The sequence below is a fragment of the Falco peregrinus genome, chromosome 5 (assembly GCF_023634155.1).
Source record: "Falco peregrinus isolate bFalPer1 chromosome 5, bFalPer1.pri, whole genome shotgun sequence".
Taxonomy (NCBI): Eukaryota; Metazoa; Chordata; class Aves; order Falconiformes; family Falconidae; genus Falco; species Falco peregrinus.
This window is the reverse complement of record NC_073725.1, coordinates 15,173,020-15,200,989: the sequence shown is the minus strand read 5'-3', so window position 1 is coordinate 15,200,989 and position 27,970 is coordinate 15,173,020. Positions and strand designations below refer to the sequence as shown.

General features: G+C 43.3%; 1 protein-coding gene and 1 long non-coding RNA gene across 2 annotated transcripts in view; one reads left to right on the top strand and one right to left on the bottom strand.

The window, feature by feature from the left end:
- Positions 1 to 1,012: 1,012 nt before the first annotated feature.
- LOC129784625 (uncharacterized) lies at positions 1,013 to 19,237 on the bottom strand. Its single transcript, XR_008747595.1, has 4 exons — positions 18,815 to 19,237; positions 6,104 to 6,205; positions 5,157 to 5,207; positions 1,013 to 1,161 (listed from the first exon to the last, which is right to left on the bottom strand). It is a non-coding gene; the product is annotated as an uncharacterized LOC129784625 (long non-coding RNA).
- A 5,227-nt stretch (positions 19,238 to 24,464) lies between these two features.
- Positions 24,465 to 27,970, top strand: part of PIK3R4 (phosphoinositide-3-kinase regulatory subunit 4) — a 28,739-nt gene continuing 25,233 nt past the window's right edge. The window contains exons 1-4 of the mRNA XM_055805699.1: positions 24,465 to 24,581; positions 24,798 to 25,580; positions 26,884 to 27,017; positions 27,197 to 27,779. Coding sequence (XP_055661674.1) covers positions 24,851 to 25,580; positions 26,884 to 27,017; positions 27,197 to 27,779 — 1,447 coding nt within the window. The 5' untranslated portion in view covers positions 24,465 to 24,581; positions 24,798 to 24,850. The remainder of the gene's footprint in view (positions 24,582 to 24,797; positions 25,581 to 26,883; positions 27,018 to 27,196; positions 27,780 to 27,970) is intronic.

Genomic DNA, 27,970 nt, shown 5'->3' with positions numbered 1-27,970 from the left:
TACAGTGAACCAAATTACAGACCAGATGCAATATTAAATGTTTAAAAGTTTTGTTAATATAAGTTGATGCTTTACTGAGGCAAGCAATTTGTCTAAATGATTTGCTATATGTACATTCTCATCCTGAGCCTGGACATGGTTCAGTTCTAGCAGAGGCGGGAAGTAACATAGAAATAATCCTTTCCCAACAGCACTGAAACTTGTTGACAGGAAAGGGTGATGACACTTGAATTATATATTTTGTTCAGAGAAATGATCATTCATCAGGGCTGTTTGAAACTAGCTTCCTTTTACACTGAATTCTCAAGGTAGGCAGGCAGGCAGAAAGAGAAAACCCACCACCAATTTTCTGTCTCATGAGGCAAACTGGATAAACAGATTCCAATTGCAGAGTATGCTATGTTATTAACTTTTCCCAACTCTGACCACTGCATAAGTTGATAACCAGTCTGTTGGTAGCTGGAGTGATCTTCATTAACCTAGCTTATGGCCGCAAGTGAGCCATAAGCCATGTTTCAGCCCAGGCCATTTTATTACCACCTCCTGTTTGAAGTCAAAAGAATTTCTACAAACCCCTGGCAAGACATGTCTTAGTCACTTTACCATTGTTGCTGGAGTTTATTGAGCAGCCATGCCCGTACATACCCCTAACCTTTCTGTTTGGCACAACCTTCAACTTCATAAATTCTTTGCAGGAGAATCTCTGTGAAGATGTAACTGAATTGTAGGATCCGTGGTGCTGCATAACCAAGCATAATATTACTGTCAGACTTAGCACTTTTTCTCCCAGTATGTGGGACCGCATTTGCTAGATTCACATGGCAAAGAGGCAAGCAGGCAATGTGATGGGGGGTGATGGGGGTGACAGCTAGGGTGTGTGCCTGTGTCCCACAGTTAAAGGTGTGCTGTGGAGGGTGGACCTTGGCTGGATGCCAAGTGCCCACCAAGCCACGCTATCATCCCCTCCTCAGCAGAAGAGGATAGGGAGAAAAGATGAAAAAATACTTGTGGATCAGGATAGAGGCAGTTTAATGAAAGCAATAGCAGAAGTTGCACATGGAGAAGCAAAGGAAAACAAAAGATGGTATTCTCCACTTCCCATCAGCAGGCGATGTTCAGCTGCTTCCCAGGAGCAGGGCTTCAGTATGCATAGCAGTTGCTCTGTAAGAGAAACGTAAATAACAAATGCCCCCTCTTCCTCCTCCTTTCTCTTAGCTTTTATATCTGGGCAGATGTCATATGGAATGGAATATCCCTTTGGTCAGTTTGGGTCTATGTCCCCTGCTGAGATCTTGCCCACCACCAGCCTACTGGTGAAGCGGGGGGAAGGTTGGAGGGACAGCCTTGATGCTGTGCAAGCACTGCTCAGCAGTGGCCAAAACACTTTGTTTGAAGAAGTGTGTTATCAGCACTTTTCTAGCTACTGATACAAAGCACAGTACTGTGAGGGCTGCTGTGAGGCTCAGCCAGATCCAATACGTGCACAAACGACATAGGTGCACAAAACACCAACCTTCCATCACCTGCTCCATGTTCAATGGTCAGTGTATCACAGGTTGGGTCACTGACCTTCTCACAGCACATCAGATGTCAGTGTGGGCTACAGACATTGGTGTGGCACAGCAAGAAGTGAGACATAAAGCTAAAAGAGATGTAGCTGTGAGCCACGGGGGATCTGCAGGGCAGGAGGGCATGGCCTCACCAGCCAGGGCCTACCCTGCTGCCCTCATGGAGGGAGCAGGGCAGGCTGGAAGGGAATAGCCAGGCATGGCCTGGAGCCCAGGTCATCATGCAAGTCCATGGGTGATGAGGCAAGTCTGGGGTCAGGCTGGGAAGCTAGTTCATGGGTCAGGGTCAGTGCATGCATCAGCAGGTTCCACAGCCAAGCATGGGCATGGCCATGAAGTGGCACAATGTAGATTGGCTGTGACCCAAGGAGCCAGAGTATGAGCTCAAAACCAGATCCTGGATGAATGGGAAGTTGGGACGGACCTAACTGAGTCCTCCCAACTCTCTCCATAAGACCACCAGCTGCATCACAGGGCACTAGACTGGCCCTGAGCCCAGGCAGCCAAACCCCTAGAAGGGGTGGGGAGTGCCCTTAGGGCCCTGACACAAGGTGAGAGACTATCCTCATCCGTTTCTGCCAAACAGAAGGTGTATTGTGATGTTCTTGTATCACAAGTTGCAGTTCCGTGGATTCTCTTCGTAGGTCCCACCATTTGCCTTAAGTGATCATAAGAGCAGCAGTACCTCATCAGAGTATGTGTCCATTGAAACCTGCTTCCTGCAGTGGCTTGTAACAGATGCCCAAAGAACCGACTAAGAACAGAGCAGGCACATAGTGCTGCTTCCTCATGGTACTTTCATCAGTTTCCAGCAGTCTGCAGGTCAAGGATTTCCTGCACCAGAAGTGGTGTCTTTAGGTGTAAGGGACCAGATGAATTTTTTTTGTGCATGGATTTGTAGCTAAATTACTGCTGAATTCTTATGAGTAACTGAGAATAGACCTCAATCTGGTATAGCCACAGAAGGATCAGTTGTTTTGAATGATATGATGCTACTGTGTTCACATGGAAATAAAAATTTCAGGCTCAGCGATACTAGTAAAAGGTCTCTTGGGAAGAAGTGATACAATGTGTTTGGTTTTTGTAAAATTTGGCAACAAAACACCCAGCAAATTAAAAAAGGGAAGTAAAGGGTATGTTAGCAAAAATTTTATTGCATAAAGATACCTCCAGAGACTATAATAGCAAAGCAAACACAGTGTCAGTGCCATTTATCACTGAGAGAAGACATGGCGCTCCCACTTGCATTTCTATAGAGAAGGCCTGCTCTTGGCTTTCTCCCCGTTATGATCAATACACCAAATATGCACAAATGCTGTTTCCAGACTCAATCGAGTTTTCATGCCAGAGGAACAGTATATAATTTGTCAGTCAGAAAAGAAAATTACCATACAAATCCCGTATTTGGGTTATTCAGTGCAGCATATAACTGGGAAAGTCTTGCTAACTTATGGATTATGGAGAAAATCTGAGAAAGAACGTTGCAGAACTGGGACAGATCAGGACATCAGCAGAATATCATCCACTGCTGGTATCAACTGCAGGGTCTTTTCCCCATGTCTCTGCAATGGGAACGTGCACATTGGGGATTAGGATACTGCACTGTTATACCCTTGTTGCATTGCCTTTTGAAGTGCAGCAAAACTTGCTCCATCCCTGAGTATTTTTTCTTGGCATTACATGCATTTGATTGAAGGAGCAGGTTTCAAACAGCGCTCCTGAGAGCTTGTTGCCAAAGCTAGCTGGGCATATACGCCATAGGGCCCAGCTTAAGGCATCAAATACAGTGCACTTCCAGCCTGTCTTGAGTTGCTCCAGGCATTTTCAGGCTGTTGCTGCTCTCCAACAGCAACTTATCTTGTAAGGGAAGATACCCACTTCCCCATCTGATGCAGAAAGCTGATGCCAGCGGTGCCCTGCTGGCTTTAAAACAGCGACAAAAAAGGAAGCCTACATTATCCTTATGCCTCCATTTCAGGGTTTTCGTTGTGAGAGTCACCTCAAGGGCTTCCTCTACACAGAACAATCAAACTTATTGAATGCTCTTGAGCTGCTATGATTTTGGGGTGGGAGAATAAAGAGTTATGTTTCATGCTTTCAGGAGATCATTTCAAATAGGGTTTCTAGTGGAGTTAGTTGTGTCACTACTGGAGTTAACAGGGCATCTCACCCCTCTCTTCTCCCCATTTTTCTATTTAAACCCATCTTAAGCACACAAGTCGCTCAGTCATCCTGTAGATGCTTACAGTGCATGTATAAGATGTAATACTGTTCTCCTCCCATTTGTTTTGCCAGGGCATCCCATGAAACAACATGATGCCATCACCCTGTAATTTACTACTGTTGCCCTTTGCTTCTCATAGCTCTCCATTCCAGAGCACAGGAAGCTAACCTGCTCCGTTGTCTCAATGCAATTTCCCTTATCACCTCATGGAAGCAAAGACCCTGTCTTCTTTGTAAGGCTTTGATTCTGCTTTAAATAACAATCTTCAGACTGACTTTACAAAAAGTGTGCTGTACTCCTGGCTGTCAATACAAAGTTAGATTTTGTAAATAAATGTATTATGACACACTTAACAACAAATTATTAAGTGCAAAAAAATATCATTTGCTTAAACTGTCAATTAACCACCTGGGAAGCCTGCATATAGGAAGCAACTGCATTTATTTTTACTATATCAGAATTCGATTCAGCAGTACTGGGTTATTTCGTTCCCTTAATTAAATGGGTACACAGAGTGCCCATTAATGGAAATAAAATAAATGTACTGATACAGGAGAAGGTGGTGGGAACAGAAATAGAGCTTTCAGTGAAAAGGAAAGCAGTCTTTACATCCATTTTTGTGTCTCAGGTACAGCATCTGTGCATAATTTACCCGATGCATTTGCAATGAGTTGTCTTCTCACAAGACATGAAGCTCAGGCAGCTGGAAATACAGGCCAAATCTCCCCCAAGGGTAAGAGGTTCTTTAAGTCCCAGTACCTAGTTAGTCTCGTCATGGCCACTACGATGAAGTGAACACTGGTACTCTATCAAGTGGGTTTTTGTGCCACCACTGATTCATTGCATATTGATGACAGAATAGCCATATATAAAAACATTTCCTGCCCACTTGCCTTGATTCTAACTTTTAACTATTAAAGGTTTGGTAACTGAACTATTTGAGCATTTTCAAAATATGGTGTACGACACAGAGAGAATAGAAATGATTCCCTCCCAGACCTTCTACTTGGACTTTCACTCTTCCGGTTGCCTCCCCATCTTCCCAGTAGAAAACCACTCAGTAACCACAAAATGGTTACACTGACTAGCTGGGATATTAAACAAACCTGCAGTGCTCTAAGGTTCTAATAAATAGTTGTAAGTTGCATCTGTTATTAAACATTTAAAACCAATAATTCCAAAGGTCTGGTATTAAATTACAGAATGCTTCCATCTTTCAGCCACTTGCTATCCATTGCAAAATTACCTCATGTAATTTGTCCGGTGCTAAGCATGTACATGCAGGTAGCATAGATGACGCACTGTTGTAAGAGGAGTGTTTACTACATGTATTTTCTGTGAAAAGCAGGAAAACCAAGCCTTACCTCCATTCTCAGATTCAGCTGTGATCCTCTGTACCAAAAGCTAAAGGGACACTAGAAGGCAAAACAGGTATTTTACAAGAGTAATGCACACTTTACATCTTGGCTGCAAATAAAAGGCTTTAGTTTCTACAGCTGACATTATATATATATATATACACAAAGTCCCTTTGTGTAACTACCATATTGAATTCTAGAGTACCATGAAAGTTAAAACTGAAGGTATCAGAGGATGCTTTCCAATGAATTTGCTCTGATGTAAATCCAGAGTACCTCCAATAAAGTCATGTCAGACTTCTAAAGGTTTACACTGGGATACTATAGGATGCCATGTATGAACATGGCCATAAATTCACAGGAAAGCACTTGTCACTCTTGTGGTATCATTTTCAAGGTCACAAAACACTGATAAAGAAGTTCTCTTATAATACTACCATTTTTCCACTCAAAAGCATATGTATTTTCAGAACTGAAGCACTCCTTCAGTACCTTTTAAGTTCTAGATTGGCCACAATGAATAACTATTAGCAACACTCACATGCTCTTCCAGCCAAGGGACAATTCAGACATTCTACCCTAAATATCATCTACCCAATGGCATAATTGTCCCGCTGAATCACTTCTGTCAGGTAAACACAGCAAAGAAAGACTATGTTATAGAGTAATGTGTCATGAATAAATATTGTTGACAAACACAGAGTAATTTTGACTGAACTGAAAACCAGAATTTCCCAGGCACTAGAAAAATAACTTTCTAGGTAAATCATGGCATATAGCCTCTACTGTCAGGGAAGTCACTCTGAAATTACATTCCTCCCTCTTCAGCATGATTTTCTGATTGTACTGAAAACAATGGAAATGTCCTTACTGATTTTACTGAAAGAAGGTTTTCAGCCCAGTCTTTTTAAAGCATTAGTCCAGAATAGCATTTATCAAATTACTGTACTTACAGCCTCCCTTCAGAGCTTGCAGACAGGCAGAAAGTGCTTTGGCCTTACTTCACTTGCAGCCCCCCAGGTTGTGAGTCAGAGTTTCCATCTGGAGCAGCTGAGCTATGGATATAAATTAGCAAATCACAAAATTCAGCACAGCATTTAAAAAGTGGTCTTGGTTCCAGTGAGATGAGTTGTCTTCTCATTTCACATGAGACGGTGGGCTAAGGTCAGACCTCTTGCCACCTGTGTAACCACTCCTGAATTTTTCCAAGTCTTCTCAAACTCTCTGACCAATTTAAAGCATTAACTTTCCACTAGGTAACAGAATGGACAGGTTGGAGAAACCAATTTCAGTATGCGTCATGGCAAGTTCCCCTGAGAGCATTATCAGCTGTTTATTAATGGTTGAGGTGAAGGTTGATAAAAACAGCTGTGCAGAAAGATGAAACATATTTCCCACAATGACATTCATACTGACTCAAGAGCTCACAAAACCTCATAAAATATTAGCTGTAAAGCAGTATCAGTCTAGGCTGGTCTTTAAACAGATTACACTTCATTTTGTCAATCAGGACCTTTCATCAGAAATAAAATAGGCAGAAGTAAATGAGAAGTTATAAACAAATCCCTTGCCTCAAAATCTGCTGTTTTTACGAACATTATACACAGCTACTACAAGAAAGGTCATGGAAAGAATGAAATTTGGATGAATGGACTGTAGACAGCAGCTGTAAACATTCCTGCTTGCCCTGGTAACTTAACAGTGTGTATAAAGGACCAGCAGAATGCAGGGGAAAATCTCTCATCCTCACTCTTACTACTATGGAGTGAATGGTACAAGCTGGGCTGCCAGAGAACACCTGCTTGCAAATGCCTAAGTATCAGAGAGCTGTAAAGCAAATGGATAGAAAGGACCTGTAGAAGTTACCTAGTTGAATTCTTCTTAACTGTTTTCACCACTGGTTCGTCAGATCTTAGATGGCACATTTGCTGCACAATTTAAAACTCCATAATGGTGAAATATACAGCCAAACATAAGCAAACAAATGAATAAAAATGACAGTAAAAATCTTAAAGCACGAACAGTCCTATTGCAGCCCACATGTTGTTTAGTTATACAAGAAAACAATTATGAAAAAAACAAAGAAGATATATCTTCCTTTGCTTAAAGTTTGGCTTGTTCTTCAACTAAAAAAGGCTGAGGAACATTGACATAGACCATTGCTCTGTCCTAAATTTTGTGTATGTTATTCCTCACAGCATTTGTTTACTCTGTGACCAAAGACTTTCAGGGATGGAAATTACACAACTTCCATGAGTGACACATGAACCAATCCAGTGATCAATTGAGCTGAGTAATCTGCCGGTCCGAATGTGGCCCCTGTGATTCCTTCATACAGCAATTTCTTAAGAAAATGAAAATAGAAATTGTATAAACCATGTTCTTTCATTCTTCGCTGAAAAAGAGTACTCATTTTCAGACGTAATTAAACAATGAGTAATTAAGAACTAAACATAAAAGAATGAAATATTGAAAGTTATTAGCTTCTGAGACAATTTTAATGACCTTACTCAAAACTGCCCTGAAGGTCTATAGAAATGTTATGATACTAGGATGTTAAATCAAATACCCAGGAACCAGCATTAGATGATAGTATGGCATTAGAAGATATTTTGATACTAGCTTTTCACATGTTGCAGATCCTTCTTTACTCACAAGATCTGAAAGGCAGTTTCACAGTATTATTCTAGTCCCTGTCTATAGGTGTTAGAGAAAAATGACTGTTGCAGTTTCAAAGCTGGCTAAGCCTGTTCAGAAAAGGCTTGGCATGGGAGTAGGAAGTGATGCTGTACCTCAGGAATTAGGGATCACATGCTCCTGTTACTAGCACATGAAAATGTGCAGCAAAATGTTACAAAACCTGCCTTCTAGTCTGAAGCACAAGCCAAGGCATCCCATCTGGTATGCCAAGCCAACATGGGGATCTGCATGCGGCAGTGCAAGAGTTGCCAAGAAGCACAAATGAAGGTGTGTTATGTAGGAGGTAGGTGCTGCTGGTGAAAAAGCAATTTGCTATATGGTAATATTATTCCTGTAACAATGCAGAAAAGGTAGCATAAATAGTCATCTCTGGGAGGCAATATTGTGCTATAAAACCAAACCCCTTACTCTCCAGAGAATACAGCTCATTATGCCTGGTTACCTGAGGAAGTCCATTGGTCTTTTTGCTTAATTGTCAAAATTAGCTGTGAAGTTCTCAGTTGCAGATATCTGGGTTTAAATGTCTAGAGGCTTGGGAAAGGCAGGATCAGTGGAGATACCTTCTTCTAGAATTCATTCTTCCTTCCCATCTAACACAGTCCTGGTGCTTTGACTGAAGCAGGCTGTGATAGATTATATCAGTATAGCTTCAAAATATGCATTTGTTTGTTGTGTGCACATGAATATGAATTAATGATACTTAACATGCTTCAGCACTACTGGAAGCAAGGTTTTGTTACTCAAAGGTTCTCTGTAGGTAGGTAAGGACCAACTCTTAGTCTTGCTTTTATATAAAAGAGGAAGATAATTTTCTGTCAGTTTAGCTTACTGGACATGAGATGAAAGATAATCAAATGGCTAGTAATTAAGGATGGTTAGAGGCAAATTATTAGATATGAAAAACATTTTTTCAAATAATTTTCTGAAACACCCTTCAGTGCAAGGCTTCAAGGCTGAACTAAAGGTTGCTATGTAACCTTAGTTTGTGAACCTCGATTAACTAACAATCCTTCTTAAGCAAACTTGTTAATGTCCCCAGATGCTGATTAATTATATTGAAAATTCCCTCATGCATCAAATCACTTGGTTATCTGAAATTGTTCTTTGGCCACTTTCTGCATATGCAGGTGATCAAGCATATGATACAGTACAGAAGTCAGCTTGTTATTTTACCTAGTAACTTCAGAAATGAGCACTAAATTGGAAGGAAACCTGTAGCACAATTATCCGAAGTTATAGATTAAGTGAAAATAATTTCTGTTTTCAAGACCATGCAGCTCCTAATGACCATTTTAAATTATGCTTTACTCCTCATAAGAAATATCTGGATTACAGAATTATCATGTTAGCCTTGACACTCTGGGCTAATTAGATGTTAAGCATAACAGCTCAAAAAGGAAGAAGCCTTCTTGTAACATTAATTCTTAAGAGGACCACTTGAAGAATTTGTACAGCAAACTGTTCTTGTGCACAGAGAAAGCCAGAGGAACACCAGCATTGCAGGTAATTTCCACTCAGCCAGAGTGCCAAACACTCTGAAAATCAGGACTCTGCCAAACCTGAGGCTGCAATGGTCACGCATCTCTTTTAGAGAAACACCTGTATCAAATAGCAATGCCCAGGGCCCACGACCATTTTGCTGACTTAGCTGACAAAAGCAATCTTCCCTGCCTCAGGAGATGCTGCTGTGGAGACACTTCCCTGCCTGCTGTTCTGAAGAGCAACTATGAATTCCTTCCCTTAGCTACTGCTCACAGGTTTGGGTTTTTTCTGTCAGGATTGTGTTATTTGTATACAATTGCTGGTATAGTAAAAACTTTTAAACCAGGACATCTCCATGGATGCTAATTTAGCACAATTATACTTAATGACAGTAAAACCGCTTAACAGGGATATATTCATTCAGACACAGGGAATTAAGTATTACCAAGCCCTTAAATCAGTGTGAAATGCCAAACTTCACTTCCATCACAAACAGAGATTCCAGTAATAACAAGGAAATAAATGCCAAAGAAAAATGAAATGCTGTGAATAATATCCTTATTGCTGTAATTTTACTTTGGTGGGTACTTTATGCCATGGCAAGTCTTTTCAGAAGTACTTTTGTCTCTCCTTATCAGGATAGCTGTTTAATTGAGTTGGATGTCTACCAGTTCAGATGATTCTACTGAATTAATGTTCAGATTTGCCTAGCTTTAGCTGATCAGATGTGCAGATGTGATGTTTCTGCAGGTCCTTCAGTTAGAAAAACAAAGCTTATATGCTGAAGAGTATAGGTTAGAGCAATGAAGAGATTTTGCAGGTATTAGATGTTCCTTAAGTGTAGCAGACTGCTTTTCTTCCTTTTAAATTTTATATCACTGTTACAAATCACTATTGGAAGAAATCTATGTTTTGTTTACATTAAATGGTTATGTATGTATAAACTGGATGTTTGGAATAAGAAAACAAGGAACTAGGAAAAAAAGTCCACAATAAATCAGGGAAAAGTGTCTAAATCATTATTAAAATGGCCTAGCAATAGGATGGCTGTTTTATCGAGTGATACACCACCAACCCAAAACACTCTAGAAATAAGGGCACAAACCCAATTCCTTTTATCCCTGCAGGTTATCTTCATGACACAAAAACAGAGGAAGAGATGTCTACTGGAGAAAAAGAAAGAAAAAAGAAGAAATTACTTCTAGAAAGGAATTAATAAACAGTTAATGAGTAGCTTTACTTGCAGCAGCCCACACGTCATTTCAAGACCTAGAGCCAAACCTGGCTGTTCCTGTGGAGATTTTTGGGGTGTGCAAGAACAGGATGGTCCTCATCTTTCTTGAAACACCTACAAGTACCCCAGGGTGCTCAGGCCCCTGGCTTTTGTACTGAAAGCGTAAGGCGAGGGTTTCTACTGCTATAGCTAAAAATCAAGTGCACATACTGCAATAGACCCCTGCCTGTGTCATTGTCCCCCACTTCCATGCCCACCCTCCCCATGCTCACTACAGCTCCAACAAAAAGGTATGAGATCCATGCCTGAACACAAACCCTTTCCTGCTGAGTTTTCTCCCAGATGAAGCAGTCCTCTGTATTCTCTACTTCCCTGTTCTCAAATCAGGGGGCTATGCTGTACGCTCTGCCCTGCATACTCTTGGCCAGCCCAGGGCAACAAATAACTAAATAGGAAATACTAGTAGGGGTCTTATGCAGAAAAAATCATTACTAGCAAAGTTTCTAACTTGTAAAGGTATAGTTCAGATAATGAAACGGACTTGGAGAAAGGGATACATCATCAAGACTTTGTTTTGTGCTTCTTGAACCTCAGAGTTCTTTTTTTCTTTCATGGTAGATTTTTTTCCTCTTTTTGGCCACTAAACTCTTCCAGTGAGGATATGGGATTTCCTTCCGGCACAGGGACATCCTGTCTTTTGGCATTTTTTGGAGTAAACATGCAGGCCCAGCTCTGCATCGCTCAGTGAGGCTCTTAAGGTACCGCAGCCTTCATCAGATAATGGCATGTTATTGTTGGCTATATCATAGAAATAATTTTGTGAAGCATGTTGAGGCTAGAAAGTAACCAGCTTTAGCTCCAAAGACACATTTCTCTGTGTTATTGTCTTCAGAGGAGGAATAGGATTATTTTGTATTCAGGTTCTCCAGTTGCTTAAATTGGCTGTACGCTCTTCGCACTTCAGCCTCTGGTCTTCCTTCCCTTGTTTTGCCATGGCTTCTTTTAGGACCCATGTTGTGCCAGACCACTCCTGAGAAGAAATTTACACCTTGGCACATCAGCTCTGATGAAAACTTCTTACTTTCTAAAGTACACAGTAAACTGCATGCATTACATGAGTAAAAAAGATCCCAGCCTTCCTGTAGTGATAGGATGAGAGGAAACTGTTTTAAATTGAAAGGGGAAAGATTTAGATTTGATATAAGGAAGAATTTTTTTACGATGAGCGTGGTGAGACACTGGAACAGGTTGCCCAGAGAAGCTGTGGATGCCCCATCATTGGAAATTCTCAAGGCCAGTTTGGATGGGGCTTTGAGCAGCCTGGTCTACTGGAAGGTGTCCCTGCCATTGGCAGGGGCTTGAACTAGGTGATCTTTAAAGCTCCCTTCCAACCCAAACCATTCCATGATCCTATGATTCTTGTTACTCAAATCGTATTTCAGAATACTTGCAGTATGGAAATGCACCAAGGAAGTGAAAAAGCATGACTTTCCTGTCTAATACAAAGTTATGGAAACTTTCTGGTAAAATAGGAAGGCATCTGTACAAAAGATCAGCACGGAATCTTAACATAAACTATATAGGTTCTCCTGAATATTTTCTTCAGCTAAGTTTCTGAACTCCCTGCCACGCTGTTAATAATGTAAAGAGTCTCAAATGATGAATACAGTTCATGTGGTTTGCAAAAAGAAAAAGTGATTTATCATTTACAAGAAGACCTAGCAAATAAGTACTAAATGTCAACTCACAGGTAGTTTTATCCATACTGACAGGTTGATGAGGGTATATACACCTCATCAACAAAACTGAAGTTTTTTTCTTCAGTTTATCCTGGATTTATTTCACTGATAATTGACAACTGCATTTTCCTTTTTATATTTGCAATAAAATACTGTGGAAACAAAATTTGGGAGTATACATGCAGCAAATCTTGTTATCAACACTGACTAGCTGCCAGATTTGGAATTGATTCACTGATTAGTTTGAGAGTGATTAATGTGAGTGCTTAATTTAAATCCCTGATTTAAAAACATTTATGGAAAGAGAACTGACAGCATAAATAGCACTTCAAAGTGCTACAACTGTTCCTTCCATGGACTCCGCTTTTGTAAAGCGTGTGGGTGAATTTTTGCTCAGGTACAGCATGCCATAAGGTGGTGATGTTCAGATGCCAAATTTTTCAGCCCTTCTTGCATTAAGAAATTATAATTGTGAACAGGTTTTCTGAGGAAAAAGTGGAAGAAAAAGCAGTTTTGTTTCAACTGAGGAACACCAAGTGATGGCTGAATAGGGTACAACAGTTAAATTTTTGACATACATTTGGAATTTCAGCATGCTGTAGGTACACTACTTCTAGTCAGGACATGACAAGCAAAACTGTATTTTAGGTTCAGATAATGAAAGAAGTCCCTGCAGTGAGTCCAATGGTTTGGTGCTCCAAGTGTTAATTAAACTAGAAGCTTCTCCCAGCACTGTCATGTCAGACCTGGCTCCTTCCCTTTCTGTACACCTCTGCCCAGTATGCATGGGAAACCTGTAGTCCAGGCACAGCCGTGGCCTTCCAGGCTGGTCTGCTGTTGTGACTGCTTTGAAGTTCTCCAGGAGCAGTGCAGGAGCGATCCTATGTAATGAACACACTAATAGATAAATGTCAGGGCTAACACTAGAAAAGAAGGGTTCTTGACATTAGGCCTTGTTTTGAAAACCATTATGAAAAAAAAGTCACAGAATTAAAAAATGCTCTCTTGCATAGTTTATGAAGGAAACAATCCTAGGAGATCAAATAAACTCAGTTATCTCTTTTTATTAGGACACAGCTGCATGCTCCCTCTTGGACAAACTGAATACATATCCTCTTGCACCTTTGAACTCATCCACTTTTGGTTGTTTGCCATGGGATACTGCCTTCTGATTCTTCTAAGGAACTTCCCATCTCAAAGTCAAAATCACAGCAGCATTTTAATAGATAAATTACTGGAAGCTCTCATGCATTAATTTATGTATATATACAATCACTGTTTAGTTGACCTCATTTGTTTAAATCTGCCTTGACATGCTGAAAGCAGCCAGTTTTTATAATGGGAACTGACAAATGCCCAACTGCATTATAGTTTGGGGTTTTTTTCCATTCTCAGCTCCTTTGGGAAAGATTTATAAGTTAAATCCAACATGCGTGTGTCACTGACCACTAAGATCCAACATACTCTGTTGCCCAGGCAGATTTCCCAGATATTTGGAAGGTACACAGTTCAGAACTGATGTTCTCCTTGGCAAATTTATTTGTGTGAAGTGCTTTTGCAGCCCGTAGCAAATTCCATTCTATTTCTTATGGGTATATGCAACATGACTAACAGTGCAAATTTCTTGTGCTGCTCTGCCTATACCTTTCTAGATAAGAAAAGAAAATTGCCTCTTTTTCCTATTTAGTACTTCAGGCTGCTAATAAAAGTGAAAAGTTGCAGTAATCACCCATCATGATTTAGAAGAGACTTCCATTGTTTTACAAAAGTCAGGCAACACAGAGCTGACCTAAAGTCATCAACATTGACTTGGATTATATTCAAATTAACAACTGAAGGGAGAAATCCTCCAGAGCTCATCAATAGTCCCTCCAACACAGCTCCACCCTGGTTTGAAGTGAACTGAACCCTATGGAATTGGTATGTAGAATCAGGGAGAAGGGATTCGGGACCTTTATTGCCCTCTGCCAAAGGAAAAAATTGATTATAATGTTAATACTTGACTAGTGGGCACATACAATAGTGTAATTTTGCTGGGCTTATTCACTGTTCTTCAGAACAAAAAAAAAGCGCACAAGTTCTTGTTACTTAAAAACAGAAGGCAATAAAGAAAAAAGAAAAAAAGGAAAAAGAAATTGCTTTGCAAAAACTTTTTCTTCATCTTTTGAAATAAGCTCATGGCAATCTGTCTTCATTTAAACCGTAAAGGATCTGGCTTGGGTCCTGGAAGAGACTCTGGTTCCTTTTAAAACAGAGAAATAGCTCCTAAATACATTGAGCTGCTTTTTGGAATTTATGCAGCAGAACACAAATCTAAGAGCTGGCAACATTTAATGGTAATAAAGCTATTCTTACATGAGAGAGTTCATTACAGGATCAGCTCATGATGTTTTCCAGCAGCTGGAAAATGGAATCTTTTGCAGGCTGGAAACAAAAAATCTTGCTTTAAAATTATCTTGAGTATACCCCAATACACAATTAGTTTAAAATGGAAGCATAGCAGAATTCGTCCTGCTGCTTCTAATGCGATAAGCTTTTTACTGAAGGTAGAAAATATGTTTTCCTTGTACAGTGCTGTTGTGCAGCTGAGCTGCAGCACGTGGTAGAGTGGGCCCTTCCTGTGCTTTGCTTCTCTGCAAATGTTTTGAGATGGTCAACACTGCTCTTACACGAGGCACAGGCTGTCCTTGTATTCAAAGAGCACAAGGACAAGTATTGTGCCTGGCTCTGTGGTGCAAAGAAGAGGCATTTCCTTACAAAGGCACATCCCTTAATAATCTTCCGTAACTCCCCAAGTGTCCCTTCCTACTGTATTTTTGCCATCAGTTGGCTTTGCCGCAAAAGTACGACCCAAGAGGAGCTCAAAGCCTCTTTCCAGTTTCATAGCCGGAGTGAATTTACCAGCACTGAGCCACGTAGATGTGGTCCCTACCCTGCAGCTCACTGTTGCTGTTCTTTCACTGCTCAGATTTTTACCAGGATGAATTGCGATGCGTTTTTTCAAAGTGAGTGTATTGGTCAGCCAGTGGATGCTAGTACAGTAGAAAATCCAGTTGTTTAGCCTCTCCTTTTGCTTTTTTTTTTTTTTTTCCTGGTGGTCTGCAGTGTGCATGCTGAGAAAGTCTCTAAACGATCCAGGGCTGCAAACACAATTACCCCAAAATGTGCAAGTCCCGTGGGAAATATTTTCCCTCTAGGTTGCTCTCTGCTGCTCTTCAAAGTATTATTTTCCAAAGATGCTAAGAGGACTATTTCATTCACTTGCTACCCAAATACTGTCCCCAAGTTTAAAAGAGACATGGAACAGTTAAAAGCAACAGAAGGACAACAAAACATCCCACACAGCCTTTTAAAAGACTGCAGAAGCCCAGAAGACACCTAGAATTGAACCTCCCTAGAGGCATCCGGTCACTCCAAATCAGTTCCTCACCAGTTACTGAGCTGGCTCTCGCAGTCAGTGCTGGTGTAGAAGGGGATGGTGGAGACCAAGGACAAAAGCTGATTCCCCCTCTTAAGTTTAGCAGCCAGTTGCCCAGCCAGCTAAGGGAGTTAGCTGTCATCACTGTTTCCCTCCTCTCCAGTTAGGCATTATGCAAGGCTCAAATATGCCTTAGGAGTGGGGTCACAGAAAACACGGTTGGGGAGTCAGGATGGGTGTGGGGAGAGAACAGAGATGAAATGTTACCTACAGGGATTTTAAAAAGAAGGGCCTCTATAAGGAGGAACTGCACATACTTTCTTGCGGAGGCTTGCAAACCTTCCGTGACCAGCCTTACTGAAGTCAACAGATAGGCAGGATGGGCACAAACAGCAATGTGAGTCAATGCCAGCAGTTATCACTCTTAACTGCTGTCTCAGCAAAATAAATTACAGTGAATTACATAACCTAGGTAATAAGCAGTATATTTTAAAAACAGGTGGATTGCAGGGACAGAAGTCCAAGAAGCTTGAAAACTTGACTGGAAAGAATGTTGAGGAATCACAAAGAAAGATGTTAGACTGCTGAACCAAGGTGGATTTTTGCTTCAGACAGAAGATGTAAAAGAAGAAAGAAAACCGCATGAGAAAAAGCTGGCAGGAAAAGAAACAGGTATCCCAGCTGCAAAGAGGGCCAAACCATGAACTAGAAACAGACTGCTGACGGAAGATACCCAAGTCAGTCAGCCAAGTGTTTATTCTGATTTATACCAATGTTTGGCCCAAAGCCCTATACACTTTAAAATATACTAGATGAACAGTAAAAGTATGAATGAAAATGCAACTTCCGCTTCAGATTAATTTTATAGCAAATTAAAATTATTGTTGTCTTTTAAAGAGCAACCACTAACGGTTTGAATTTCAGAGGCAAGTGAAGTAAGGAATAGTAAGCTCTGAATGGGACATGAAAAAGACCAAGAGAAAATATGCTCCAATAAACTAATATCAGTAGCTTTCCTGGTAAGTGTTTTTTGTTATTGAGACAGAGGTTGCAATTCTTGGCCTACAGCTCAAGCAGGATGTACAGTTTTGCAGCAAGTTTCTGGCTGAATTTCTGCCTCTCTACAAGAATTCGAACTAGCTGGTAGAAGCAATTTCTGTCCTGAAATCCAATCTATAGCTCTAAGAGACTATCATGTTGTCATGGCTCAGTGAGACCAAAAAAAGAATTTCACTGGTGTTTGCAAATATAGTGATATGGCTGAAAGCCTGGGTGTGCTCTTCTATGCTGGAGAAGATATAATTTAACACTCTTGGACCCAATTTTACCCTCATTATAGGAAACCAAGAACTTCCCAGTGAAGGTGGCAGACAGAAATCAGACCTCTTACTGTGAGCTGACAGAAAAATAATAATCTGCTACATATGAGAATGTGGTTTACCCTGCCTGTTAAAAAAGTGATTTTTAAAATAGTTCTATAATATCAAGGATTCTTTAAAAATATAGGAGTGGCATATTAAGATGCATAAATGACAATGCATCAATATGAAAAAAGCCAAGAGCTCAGAAAAGTTGCAAAATCTTTTGGTGAACACCTTCACACTCCTGGACGCATTAGAGATGCTTTTCTTGAAGCAGTGGAGAGACTAGACCAAAGGAGAAAAACAGGGAAAAGGAAGCAGGAGAAGGATGCTCTCCAGATGAATCTATTATTTTTAAGACCCCTTTGTTATCAGCAACTTAATCACAACTAGATTTGCTAGAGAGGATTCTGTTGAGCATTGTAGCACTTAGCCTTGCTTTTTCTTACTCTCTCGCTGTACCCAGAAATGGCAGTGATGTTGCAGTCCTTGAAGTAGCGCTCATAAAAGCAAAACCCACAGGGATGCCCTGTGCATTTCCTTCCATGCGCTTTGTGTGCAAGGAGCGGAATCAGGGTTAATTACCTGACTCCAGCCACTCCTTAAAAACTAAAAAGCTTTTCTTTGTATTTGTATGGCTACAGTAGCCATGGCAGCTGCTCATTTATTACTTGCAGCACACATTAAAGCAGGCTGGATAACTAGATTGTGTGGAAGGTGAATATGCGTGCCAATTTCTGTTTAAAAAAAAAAAATCTATTTACTGAGAGCAGGTAATGGAGATGCTAATCAAAACCAGAAACTGCCATGTGTTTCATCATAAAGCAAGAATGATAACAACTTAATATTGCACAGATTTATGTAATTATGCTCTGATACAACTATCCCAGGCATCTGATAATAGATCATTCACTAAAGATGGGCCTGAATCAACCATGTTCCTCTCAAATTTGAATAACCAAAATCTTTGACAATACTAGATGTTGTATTCAGACTGGGATTTAGAGCCAAACATAAACTCTGCCTCCAGCAAGACAGAAGACTCCAGGAATGGCTTTACCTGATATTTTAGTATTTCAGTGAGGAAGGGTAAGAGCGGAAAAGAAAGGGCGCTATTTGATATGACAGCATAAACATTACTGCTTCTGCTTCTGCCAGGAAGTTGTCATTGAAAGAGTAAGATGCAACTGTTTTTAATACTGTGTGTCCACATGCGGAGATCATGAAGAGCAGCAGTTCTGTTCTTGCTCCTTTCTCATGGGGACAAACCCAGCACCACAGTGTTTGCTCTCACACACAGGCCTCGAGGGCAATTGTTGTGCTCAGTTATGGGACTGGCCGTAACTATTTCACTGCCTGCTTCGCTGACATTCCTGTAACTAATGCCACTGGCCAACCAGATGTTCCCAGCCCTGCATCACCTCCCCAGATGCTGCCATTCCAATTCTCCTACCAGTTGTGTGCCAGGCAAGCTGGCTCTTGCTTAACAACTGAGTTATCACAGCAGTCTTTCTCCACACTGTACCTGTTCTCAAAGAGATCACACTCCTATCATCTCCCTGGCAAGGGAGGAACCCCTTTAAAAAACTTAAACATAGATCCAGGTTTCACAGCAGCTAGGACCTGCTTGCTGTTCTTTGCTTGGAAATGTTATGTTCAAGCCCAGTTCTATACTGTCTTTTGCCTTTAAAATTCCAGCAAACGATAGCTTAATATGTGCATGCACTTACAACATAATACTCAGCCTTTTGTCAGTAGATGCTTGAAGAGTCAGTCCCCTCTCTCGGTAAAATTCTTGCCTGCTGAGACAGGAACTAGTGAGGCACGGGAAGCCAAAGCCCTGGAAATGGCGAGCTACAATTGTTTTGGGAAGGTCTCCGCTTTCCGTAAAATCTGCCTATACAAACTGACTTCCGAAATGTGCTAGCTACTCTGTTGGGCCTTCCCCCATTCTAATCCGCGTACAAACTAAACAGATGAAACACACGAAACCTCTCCGCAGAGGTCCGCTTGCTTGGAAATACTTCGCATTTCCGAGAGGTCACAGCTGGACGGCAGCCCCCGAGCCCTGGGGGGTGTGAAGCATCTGCTCGCCCGGCCAGGGCAGCGCGGAAGGGAGCGGTGCGGAGCGGAACGGTGCGGCGCGGCCCGGAGCGGAGGGCAGGGGAGGGGAAGGGAGCGGGGCGGGGCGCGGCGGGGCGGGGCGGGGAGCGGCGCGGGGCGGGGCGGAGGGGCGGGGCGGAGGGGCGGAGGGGCGGGGCGGAGGGGCGGAGGGGCGGGGCGCGGCGGGCGGAGGGGCGGGGCGCGGCGGGCGGAGGGGCGGGGGCGCGGCGGGCGGAGGGGCGGGGCGCGGCGGGCGGAGGGGCGGGGCGGAGCGCGGAGAAGGGAGCGGATCCGAGCGGGGCGGCGCGGCGGTGCCACCGCGCCTGACGACTGGGCTCGACTCTTCCCCCGGGCTCAAACCTGCGGACTCAGATCTTGCCGGGATTAGCTCATTTAGCAGAGGGCTGGGATTTTTATGGAAGAACACGCTCAGTACGTATTCAATAAAGCACTGCCTGGGAGCGCCGCTTTGGTTCTGTACCCAGGATTTCTGAGGAAGACTAAATAGCCATAGTCTTGAAAAAAAAACCCCAATAAATACATAAAAGAGCAAAAGGTGTTTGGCTGGTACTGGAGCTGACTTAGGCCAAGAAAAGATGGCTATTAGCTGATTTGTGGCTAATACGGAACAGCCATTTCGGAGTCTCGGACAGGGGAGTCAAAGGCAGGAAGGGGGAAAGTTAACATAGGTCAGTCCTTGAGTTTAATGAGTTACTAGACTTTTACTTCAAGTTTGAAATGGGCTGACATTTCTCCCTGTGAATTTCCATAGTTCTGTAAAAGAAAACATTTTTCCTGCTCTTCTCTGGTTGCCAGGGGGTGGCTGGTAGGCACTACCAACAGCTTACAGGTATGTTTAGGGTGTTACTAGAGCTTGGCTTTACGATTTCCTACTTTCTCTTTTTAAAACACACACACACACACACCCCCCAGTTAAAAGTAGCCACAGACACTGAAGAAAACTGCTCTAGTACAACTTAATGGTGGGAATGTATGCTAGTATAGTTTAACTTTATGTGTGGCAGAAATACTAAACTTTGTCTGAATGAAACATTAACAGAAAAGCTTGTGTGAAAGTATCATGCACACGCCTTGATGCTTCCGAGTACATGGTGTGGGAGTACAAGGGAGTGACATCTATAACACAATATGTTAGTAACTGAAATCAACTTTGTTTAAAATAAATATCACTTTTCCCTTCCATATGGTCTCTTGCTGAGTTTTATGGAATTAACTTTGTACATGCTGCTTTGGTAGAAGCATCCAGGAGCAAGTGATTCTCATTCCAAAACAATTAGCACATAGCTAGGGAACAAATCTGTCAGTACGTCAGTCTGGAGGCTAAACTTCAGGCAATTGTCCTCCTTTAGGTGATTTTAAAGAAAGTATTCTATAAACCATTTCTCTTACCCATTTAAGTCCCTCGGATCACTGCCATATCACATGCGGTGAAGTCATGCTAAATCAGCAGGACAGACTGTCAGAATATTTGATAGAGCAGAATGGTGCTGCAGGAGGTTTTTAAAACGTTTGCACATACTTATCAGGGACAAGATGAACAAATCTTGACTCCCTTTGGAAATTAGTAATGAAAAAAGCACCGTTCAGATTAAGTAAACTGATAGATCAATAAACCTTTTAAAAAGCAAAAAGTTACCCAAAACACTGACATAATCATTTAAATGAAAACCTCCCAAGCCCCTTTTCAATAAAACATATGGATTTGAGAGTTTCAGAAACTCTCTTATTCCAAGATGCTTTAGAGTGGAGATTCATTAAACCTATTTTTTTCTTTCAAATCAGTTTTGGTTTCTTACTGTGGCATATGAAAGCACAGACTCCAAGTGAGATCCTTTATTGCATACATAAGTGCTGGTTATATACAATTGCTTATCCACCCAAGTTCTGCTCTGGAATATGTCTACATACAGCAAAGCACCTTTGCAGCTAGTCCACACTCCATCAAGCTGTTTACTCCCTCCATGCTCATCTGAGACAATCATCTTCTTCCCCAGTACTTAAGATGTGGAGGCTTTGGGCATGCTCCTCATTGCAGACAGGTGTGCACAGAATTCATTTGCAGGTGAGCTCAGAGAGCCAGATTTAGTGCTAGTTGCTTCCTCACTACAATTTAAGGCATAATCACTCTGCAGCCTGGCAGCCTGAGATAACGAACAAAGCCTTTTCTCAGAAAGGGCCCTTATACCACATGAATACCTCCATAAACCCTGGAGTTTCCTTAAGAGTTATGTCTCCTGTGCCTTTTCCTTCATTGCCTGATGAAGCATTTTTTTGTGATTCACAGACACAATTCTTCCCCCTGTTACAGACAACCTGTTATTTTAAAACAACCTGCATGTTGATCCCTTCCCATGAATTTCTACATATGGGGCAAATTCTTGATACTGGGCGAGGAACGATAGAAGTCTGTAGGGTATAACACTGAGCACAATGAGTTTCCAGGGTATTTTCAGTCCTCGTCCACCATTTAAATGAGATTTCTAGTACAAAAATGTTTTTGCTTTTCTGTATCGAAGTTCAACTCTGCAAAACAGCACAGTTCTGACATTTTCAAGACATGATAAAAGGCAAAACCATTTCCATAGGTACCCATGGATGTTTGCTTTAGAAGGGAATCAGACTTGGGAGAGAGGGAAAAAGTTGACAATGTATTTGGCAGCCTATTTCACTTCCACTAACTTCAGTGTAGCCAACAGGAACTGCAAAGTGTCTCTTTACTTCTTGCATACATTTGAATAAGTGCTGACCAAAGACACCGTAGTGAAATGATAAGTTTTCCTTTCTATCAGTCTTTAATATAGAGAAGCACCTGAAAAGTATATAACTTAGGAAGGGGAGGAATGGTAGGAGGAGAGCATATACACAAGCCACTCATTTTTTTCAATTTGATTGCTCTGAAGCCACAAGTGTACGTTCTCCATTTATTGTGACCAGTTTAGCTTAACCAGAGTTAACTCCAATTAGAGTGCATGAAAATGTGCAACTATTATTGCCGGAGCACCTCTGCCCTCTCATGCTTTACGCCCGGCAGAGCTGCAGAGGCCGTCACCCTAAGACAAGTGGCTGAAAAACTGGCTTAAACTGTGACTTTAGCCCAGCACAACCATATGCACAGACAATATGTCTTAGCTAGGAGACAGTAACACCTTAGCTGGGAGCAAAGTCTGCCTACAGGAGTTACAAAACCTCCCACCCGCTTTTGAAAACTGAACTTACCTCCTATGAGCAAAGGGAGGAGAGCACAGCTAAGCCACAGTGGCTGACAGATGCTCCTCTCCAGCCAAGTCTGGAGCTTGACTATGCAGTCTCTGGCATCCCTTCACAACCAAGATGGGTGCTGGGTCATGGGGAAGCATAAACACTTGTGCACTCAGTTTTGGGAGGTGTAGGCTCCAACATCGTTAGCAGTAACATGTTTGCTGTTCAAAGAGCATGATAGGCACATCATCAAGGTGAGCTGGCTGCCTTCTGACCAAACCCTGATAGTTTCAAAACCTTAACTAGGGGTTGCTGTAACTACAGTCATAGTTCAATGATTTGAGCATGAAGTAAGTCACAGCATGAACGGAAGTTCTGTTCTTCATTGAACACGCAGCCAGAACATAATTGAAGTAGTTTTCATGGGATTTATGCTTACTGAACAGCCTCAGATATTGTCTTCTGAATTGGTACTCCATGCATCTGATTCAACTAAGAAAATTTTTCTTTAAATCCACTACCTTTCCCCATCAGAGACAGCAACCTCTATATAACTGTTTTGCAGACAAGCCAACCAAGATTTGCTGATCACCCACCTACTGACAAGACAATCAATGTCCAGTTTAGCCACAGACTTTCAGCAGCTACTCCGTCCACACAGCTGCCTCCACCCATGTCATGCCCTAAAAGGAGGGGCTGAAGTTCTAGGCGATTAAGAGTGATCAGAACAGGGTACCATTAGCTTGCTATCTCAGTCAAAAAGTCACGACTCCACATTCCCTTCTCTACCTGCTATGACAGGAGCTAAACAGCAGGTCAAGAGCATCAGTGTTACAGCATGAAGCCGACCTGCCAAGCCTCAAGCAGAGCAGAAGAGTGACTCTGTTTTCCTTCTCTTCCAGATCCCCCTCAGCAGCACTCGATGTATACCCTGCCTGCCATCCAGGTAAAGGTCTTGCGAGTGGAACAGTTATGTCCATATCATGGCATCCCAAGGAGAAAAAAAGGGCCCAGCAGCAAGCTACAACTCTAGAAGGCGCCTAGGCACCTATTTCCTGCCCGTAGCTTTCTTTCTTACTCTCCTCACCCTAGTCCTAACTGTAACCCTAGGCCTGGCTAAGATTTCTGTACTGGGACATGGTGAACATCCAGGTTTCAACTGCCGGTGGGAGAGTCCTGCTGGCAGGAAGCCCTTGCTAGCACAGCCCCCGCCTCTTCGGAGAGAACGCGATTCAGTGACCTCATGCATGGCTGGTGGAAATCATATATTGGGCAGGTTTTGGTTGTACAGGCACTGGTGCGAGGGACCCAAACATCACTTCTTCAGTCACCTGTTATAGGTACAACATGGCAAAGGCAAAAAGCAAAGGGAAGGATGAACAAACTCTGCCTTGGGCTTCTTGCTCTCAAGCACTTTAAGGTCGAACAGTAAGAAAGGCGCCCTTTTTGTGTCCCTCTGAGTTTGCTATGAAAAGCCTTTTTCTCATATTTCAGATACATGAAACCCTGTCAGGACAGACCTAGCAGTGAAGTCATCTTGCACTAGCCATGAAATCATCTACAAAAGCCCCACAGACTTTTCTGTCTGCCGAGCATCAGGAGAAGGAACGGCAGCAGTTCTGTTTGCCGAGAGAGAGAAGGAAGGTGCTGGCTGATGCAGCTGAGGCCTGTTCCACCAACACGCCCGCTCTCTTCCCAGCACCTTCTTGCTCCACATGGCTCGCGCTGCCCCAGTGCCCACCTCACAGGAGCAGAAATGATACCGAATTATCAATAAATATTAACGGCTATGCTGTATCCCCCTCGGGTCCTCCTCGACGCTGCTAAACAAAGCGAAGTGCCCGGCCATGACCGTGCTGCTGCTGCCGCCTCCTCCCATTACAAGGCACAAAACAAGAAGCAGCCCTTCCAGGGCACACAGCCGGCAAAAGAAGAAGGTCACCAGGAGACACCCAGGGCGGCCCGCGGCACTGCCCCCGGCTGCGCTGCTGAGGCCGCTCCCGCCGCCGGCCCCTTTCCCCAGGGGCTCGGGGCGGCCCCGGACGTGAGCTCACGGCGCCGCCCCTTCCCCGCCCGCCTCACGGTGCCGGTTCCGCCGCGCCGAGTCCCGCCTCGCTCCATCCCGCCGTCGGGGCCGGGGGTCCCGGCGCTGCCTGGGCCGGGCGGGCCGCGCCGGTGAGCGCTGCGGACGGTGGACCCGCCGCCGCGGCGCCTCGCTCCGCTGGGCCCGGGCCCGGCGCTGCCCCGGCGGCGGGGCCTGCGGAGGGGTGGGAGGCGCGGCGGCAGGGCCCGCCCGGGGCGGGGGGCCCGTGGCAGAGGGCCCGGGGGCAGTGGGGCGAGCCCGCGGCTGCGACCGGTGCGAAGGGCGCGTTGTGTGTGCTTTTTCCCCAGGCTGACGCGGGAGAGCCGCGGTGCGGTGGCAGCGCCCGGGGGGAGGTGCCGCCATGGGGAACCAGCTGGCTGGCATCGCCCCCTCGCAGATCCTCTCGGTGGACAGCTACTTCTCTGACATCCACGACTTCGAATACGACAAGAGCCTGGGGAGCACCCGCTTCTTCAAGGTCGCCCGCGCCAAGCACCGGGAGGGACTGGTGGTGGTGAAGGTGTTCGCCATTCAGGACCCCACCTTGCCCCTGACGAGCTACAAGCAGGAGCTGGAGGAGCTGAAAATAAGGCTGCACTCGGCACAGAACTGCCTTCCCTTCCAGAAAGCGACCCTGTCCGAGAAGGCCGCCATGCTTTTCAGACAGTACGTGCGGGACAACCTTTATGATCGAATTAGTACTAGGCCGTTCCTGAACAACATTGAAAAAAGGTGGATTGCCTTCCAGATCCTTACGGCGGTGGACCAAGCACACAAATCTGGAGTCCGCCATGGGGATATTAAAACTGAGAACATCATGGTGACTAGCTGGAACTGGGTTCTTTTAACTGACTTTGCCAGTTTTAAGCCAACTTACCTTCCTGAAGACAATCCTGCTGACTTCAATTATTTCTTTGACACGTCACGGAGGAGAACATGTTACATTGCTCCCGAGCGCTTTGTCGATGGCAGTATGTTTGCTACAGAGCTGGAAAACATGCGGGACCCTTCAACTCCTTTAGTAGACCTGGCAAACAGCAACCAGCGAACAAGAGGGGAGCTAAAACGTGCCATGGATATCTTTTCTGCAGGTACTTGGACCCATCAGGGGAAAGCAGTGTGTTTATGATTGTGTGTTGGGGTGCAGACAACCTTATTTTGGTTTGGGGGGTTGTTTTGTTGTTTGTTTTTTTAACAGTGGGCTTAGAGAACAGCATGCGGAAAAACTTGCTTTTTTTAGGCAAGACCCAACCCCAGATCTTTCCTTCACAGAAAAAGTAGAGACACAATACAGCAAGCTACATAAGTGCATCACCGTGTTATCAGAGGAGGGAAGTCACAAACTGTTCTCTATGGCTCAACTCTGCCCTGAGGAAGACATGGTTCTGCAAAGCCACAGACCATCATCTTGTGGCTGAGGTTCTGGGACACATAGCATATGCCTTATGGGACCCAAGAGGAGGAAGCCAATCAGTGGTTCACCTAAAATCCAGCTGCCTGGGGGCTGAGACAGCTTTCAGGGCAATGTGGCAACATTGGCTTTAGAAGCCCATTCTCATTTCATTTTCCCCACAGGTGGGAGGTTCGATAACTAACTAAGCTGCTGTCATAGTCTCACTCACAAATACTTAAAGAGTCTGACCGTGGGAGCTTGTCTTGGGTCTCGGGCTTGTCTTCAGCACTTTGAAAGCTCTAAGTTTGGCTTTTTTTTTTTCTTAAAGTGATTGAAAAACCTGAATTTAAAGGTAACGGTTACTTCATTTTACAAGCTGCTTTTATGGCCGGACTTCTAGGGCACTCCACTGATAAAGCAAGATGCTGACCCTTGGGAGCAAACTGCGGGAGTGGGACCTTGGGAAAGACTGTGTGTCATACAACAGGGAGGGCTGTGTTTGGCAATTGTAGTATTTCTCACTGTGCTTATGAGCTTGTGTGAATGAATCTGTGCAGTCTCCCAGCATCACTGTGGAAGCAGAGGTTATTTCCTTACCTTCTGTAAAAGGGCTGCTTAATTTTGACCTACTGCCTGATCCATGCTGACTTACTGGCACTCTTCTTCCACGTGACAGTGATGCGGCTTCCTTTTCGGGTGGTGTGTTTTCCAGCTGGCAGGTGGCTGAAGTCACTGCCTCATGTTTCCTAATTGCAAACTCCTCTACTGTTGGCATGTTTGAAATAAAATACTTGGGAGATATTTCAAGGATCAAGTGTAAAAGCCAGCTTTTGGAGCTTGAGATGCATCTCCTTTCCCCAAGTTAATGTGGCGACTTAGCTCAATTAAAAATAAGGCAAATAAGAGTTGCATAGAGTTTGGTTTTGTCCACATGTAGAAAGTGAAGTTAAAGTGTCTGTTTATAATCCTCTGACATCCTTGACTCTTTTTTCGTTCCCCAGGCTGTGTAATAGCAGAGCTTTTCACAGAAGGCGTACCCTTGTTTGATTTATCTCAGCTTTTGGCTTACAGAAATGGCCTCTTTTCCCCTGATCAAGTCCTAAACAAAATTGAAGACCGCAGTATCAGAGAACTGGTAAGGATAGACTACAGCATTAGAACCATGTGTGTGGTCCGTTTGTAGTCTATTTCACCTACTTTGGTGACAAATCATTTATTGTTTGGTTTGGGGTTTTTTTGTTTTGTTTATGTATTACAAATGTCTAAACCTTTAATCTTTCTCTCCCACTCCCTCCTACTTCTGCCTTTCTCAAGGTCACTCAGATGGTCCATCGCGAGCCAGATAAACGTTTAGCAGCTGAAGATTATTTGAAACAGCAACGTAACAATGCATTTCCTGAAATATTTTACACTTTCCTTCAGCCTTACATGGCCCAGTTTGCCAAGGAAACATTTGTGTCAGCAGATGAGCGTATATTGGTCATACGTAAAGATCTGGATAACATCATTCACAATCTCTGTGGGCATGATCGCACAGAGAAAGCCGAGGGAGAGACAAAAGAGAATGGGCTGGTTATTCTAGTGTCTGTGATAACTTCCTGTTTACAGACTCTGAAATACTGTGATTCAAAACTGGCCGCTTTGGAACTGATTCTTCATTTAGCACCAAGATTAAGTGTAGAGATTCTTCTGGATCGTATTACTCCTTATCTGTTACATTTCAGCAACGACTCTGTGCCCAGGGTGAGGGCAGAATCTGTGAGGACACTAACTAAAGTTCTTGCTCTCGTCAAAGAGGTGCCACGCAATGATATTAACATTTACCCAGAATACATTCTGCCAGGCATTGCACACTTGGCCCAGGATGAAGCCACCATCGTCAGACTTGCATATGCTGGTAAGAGGAAATCCAGTCAAAACTCCAGTCTTGGGCTTTTCTCTGTTTCCTTAACTGTTTTCTCCTCTGCTCAAAATCATCACAGAGCTTGCTGTTTCTATTTCAGTAAATCTCCCCGGAAGTCTCATAAATGACTGCAGGTAAAGACACCTGTATTCACTTAAGCTAACTGGTGCAGGTGATGGCAGCAA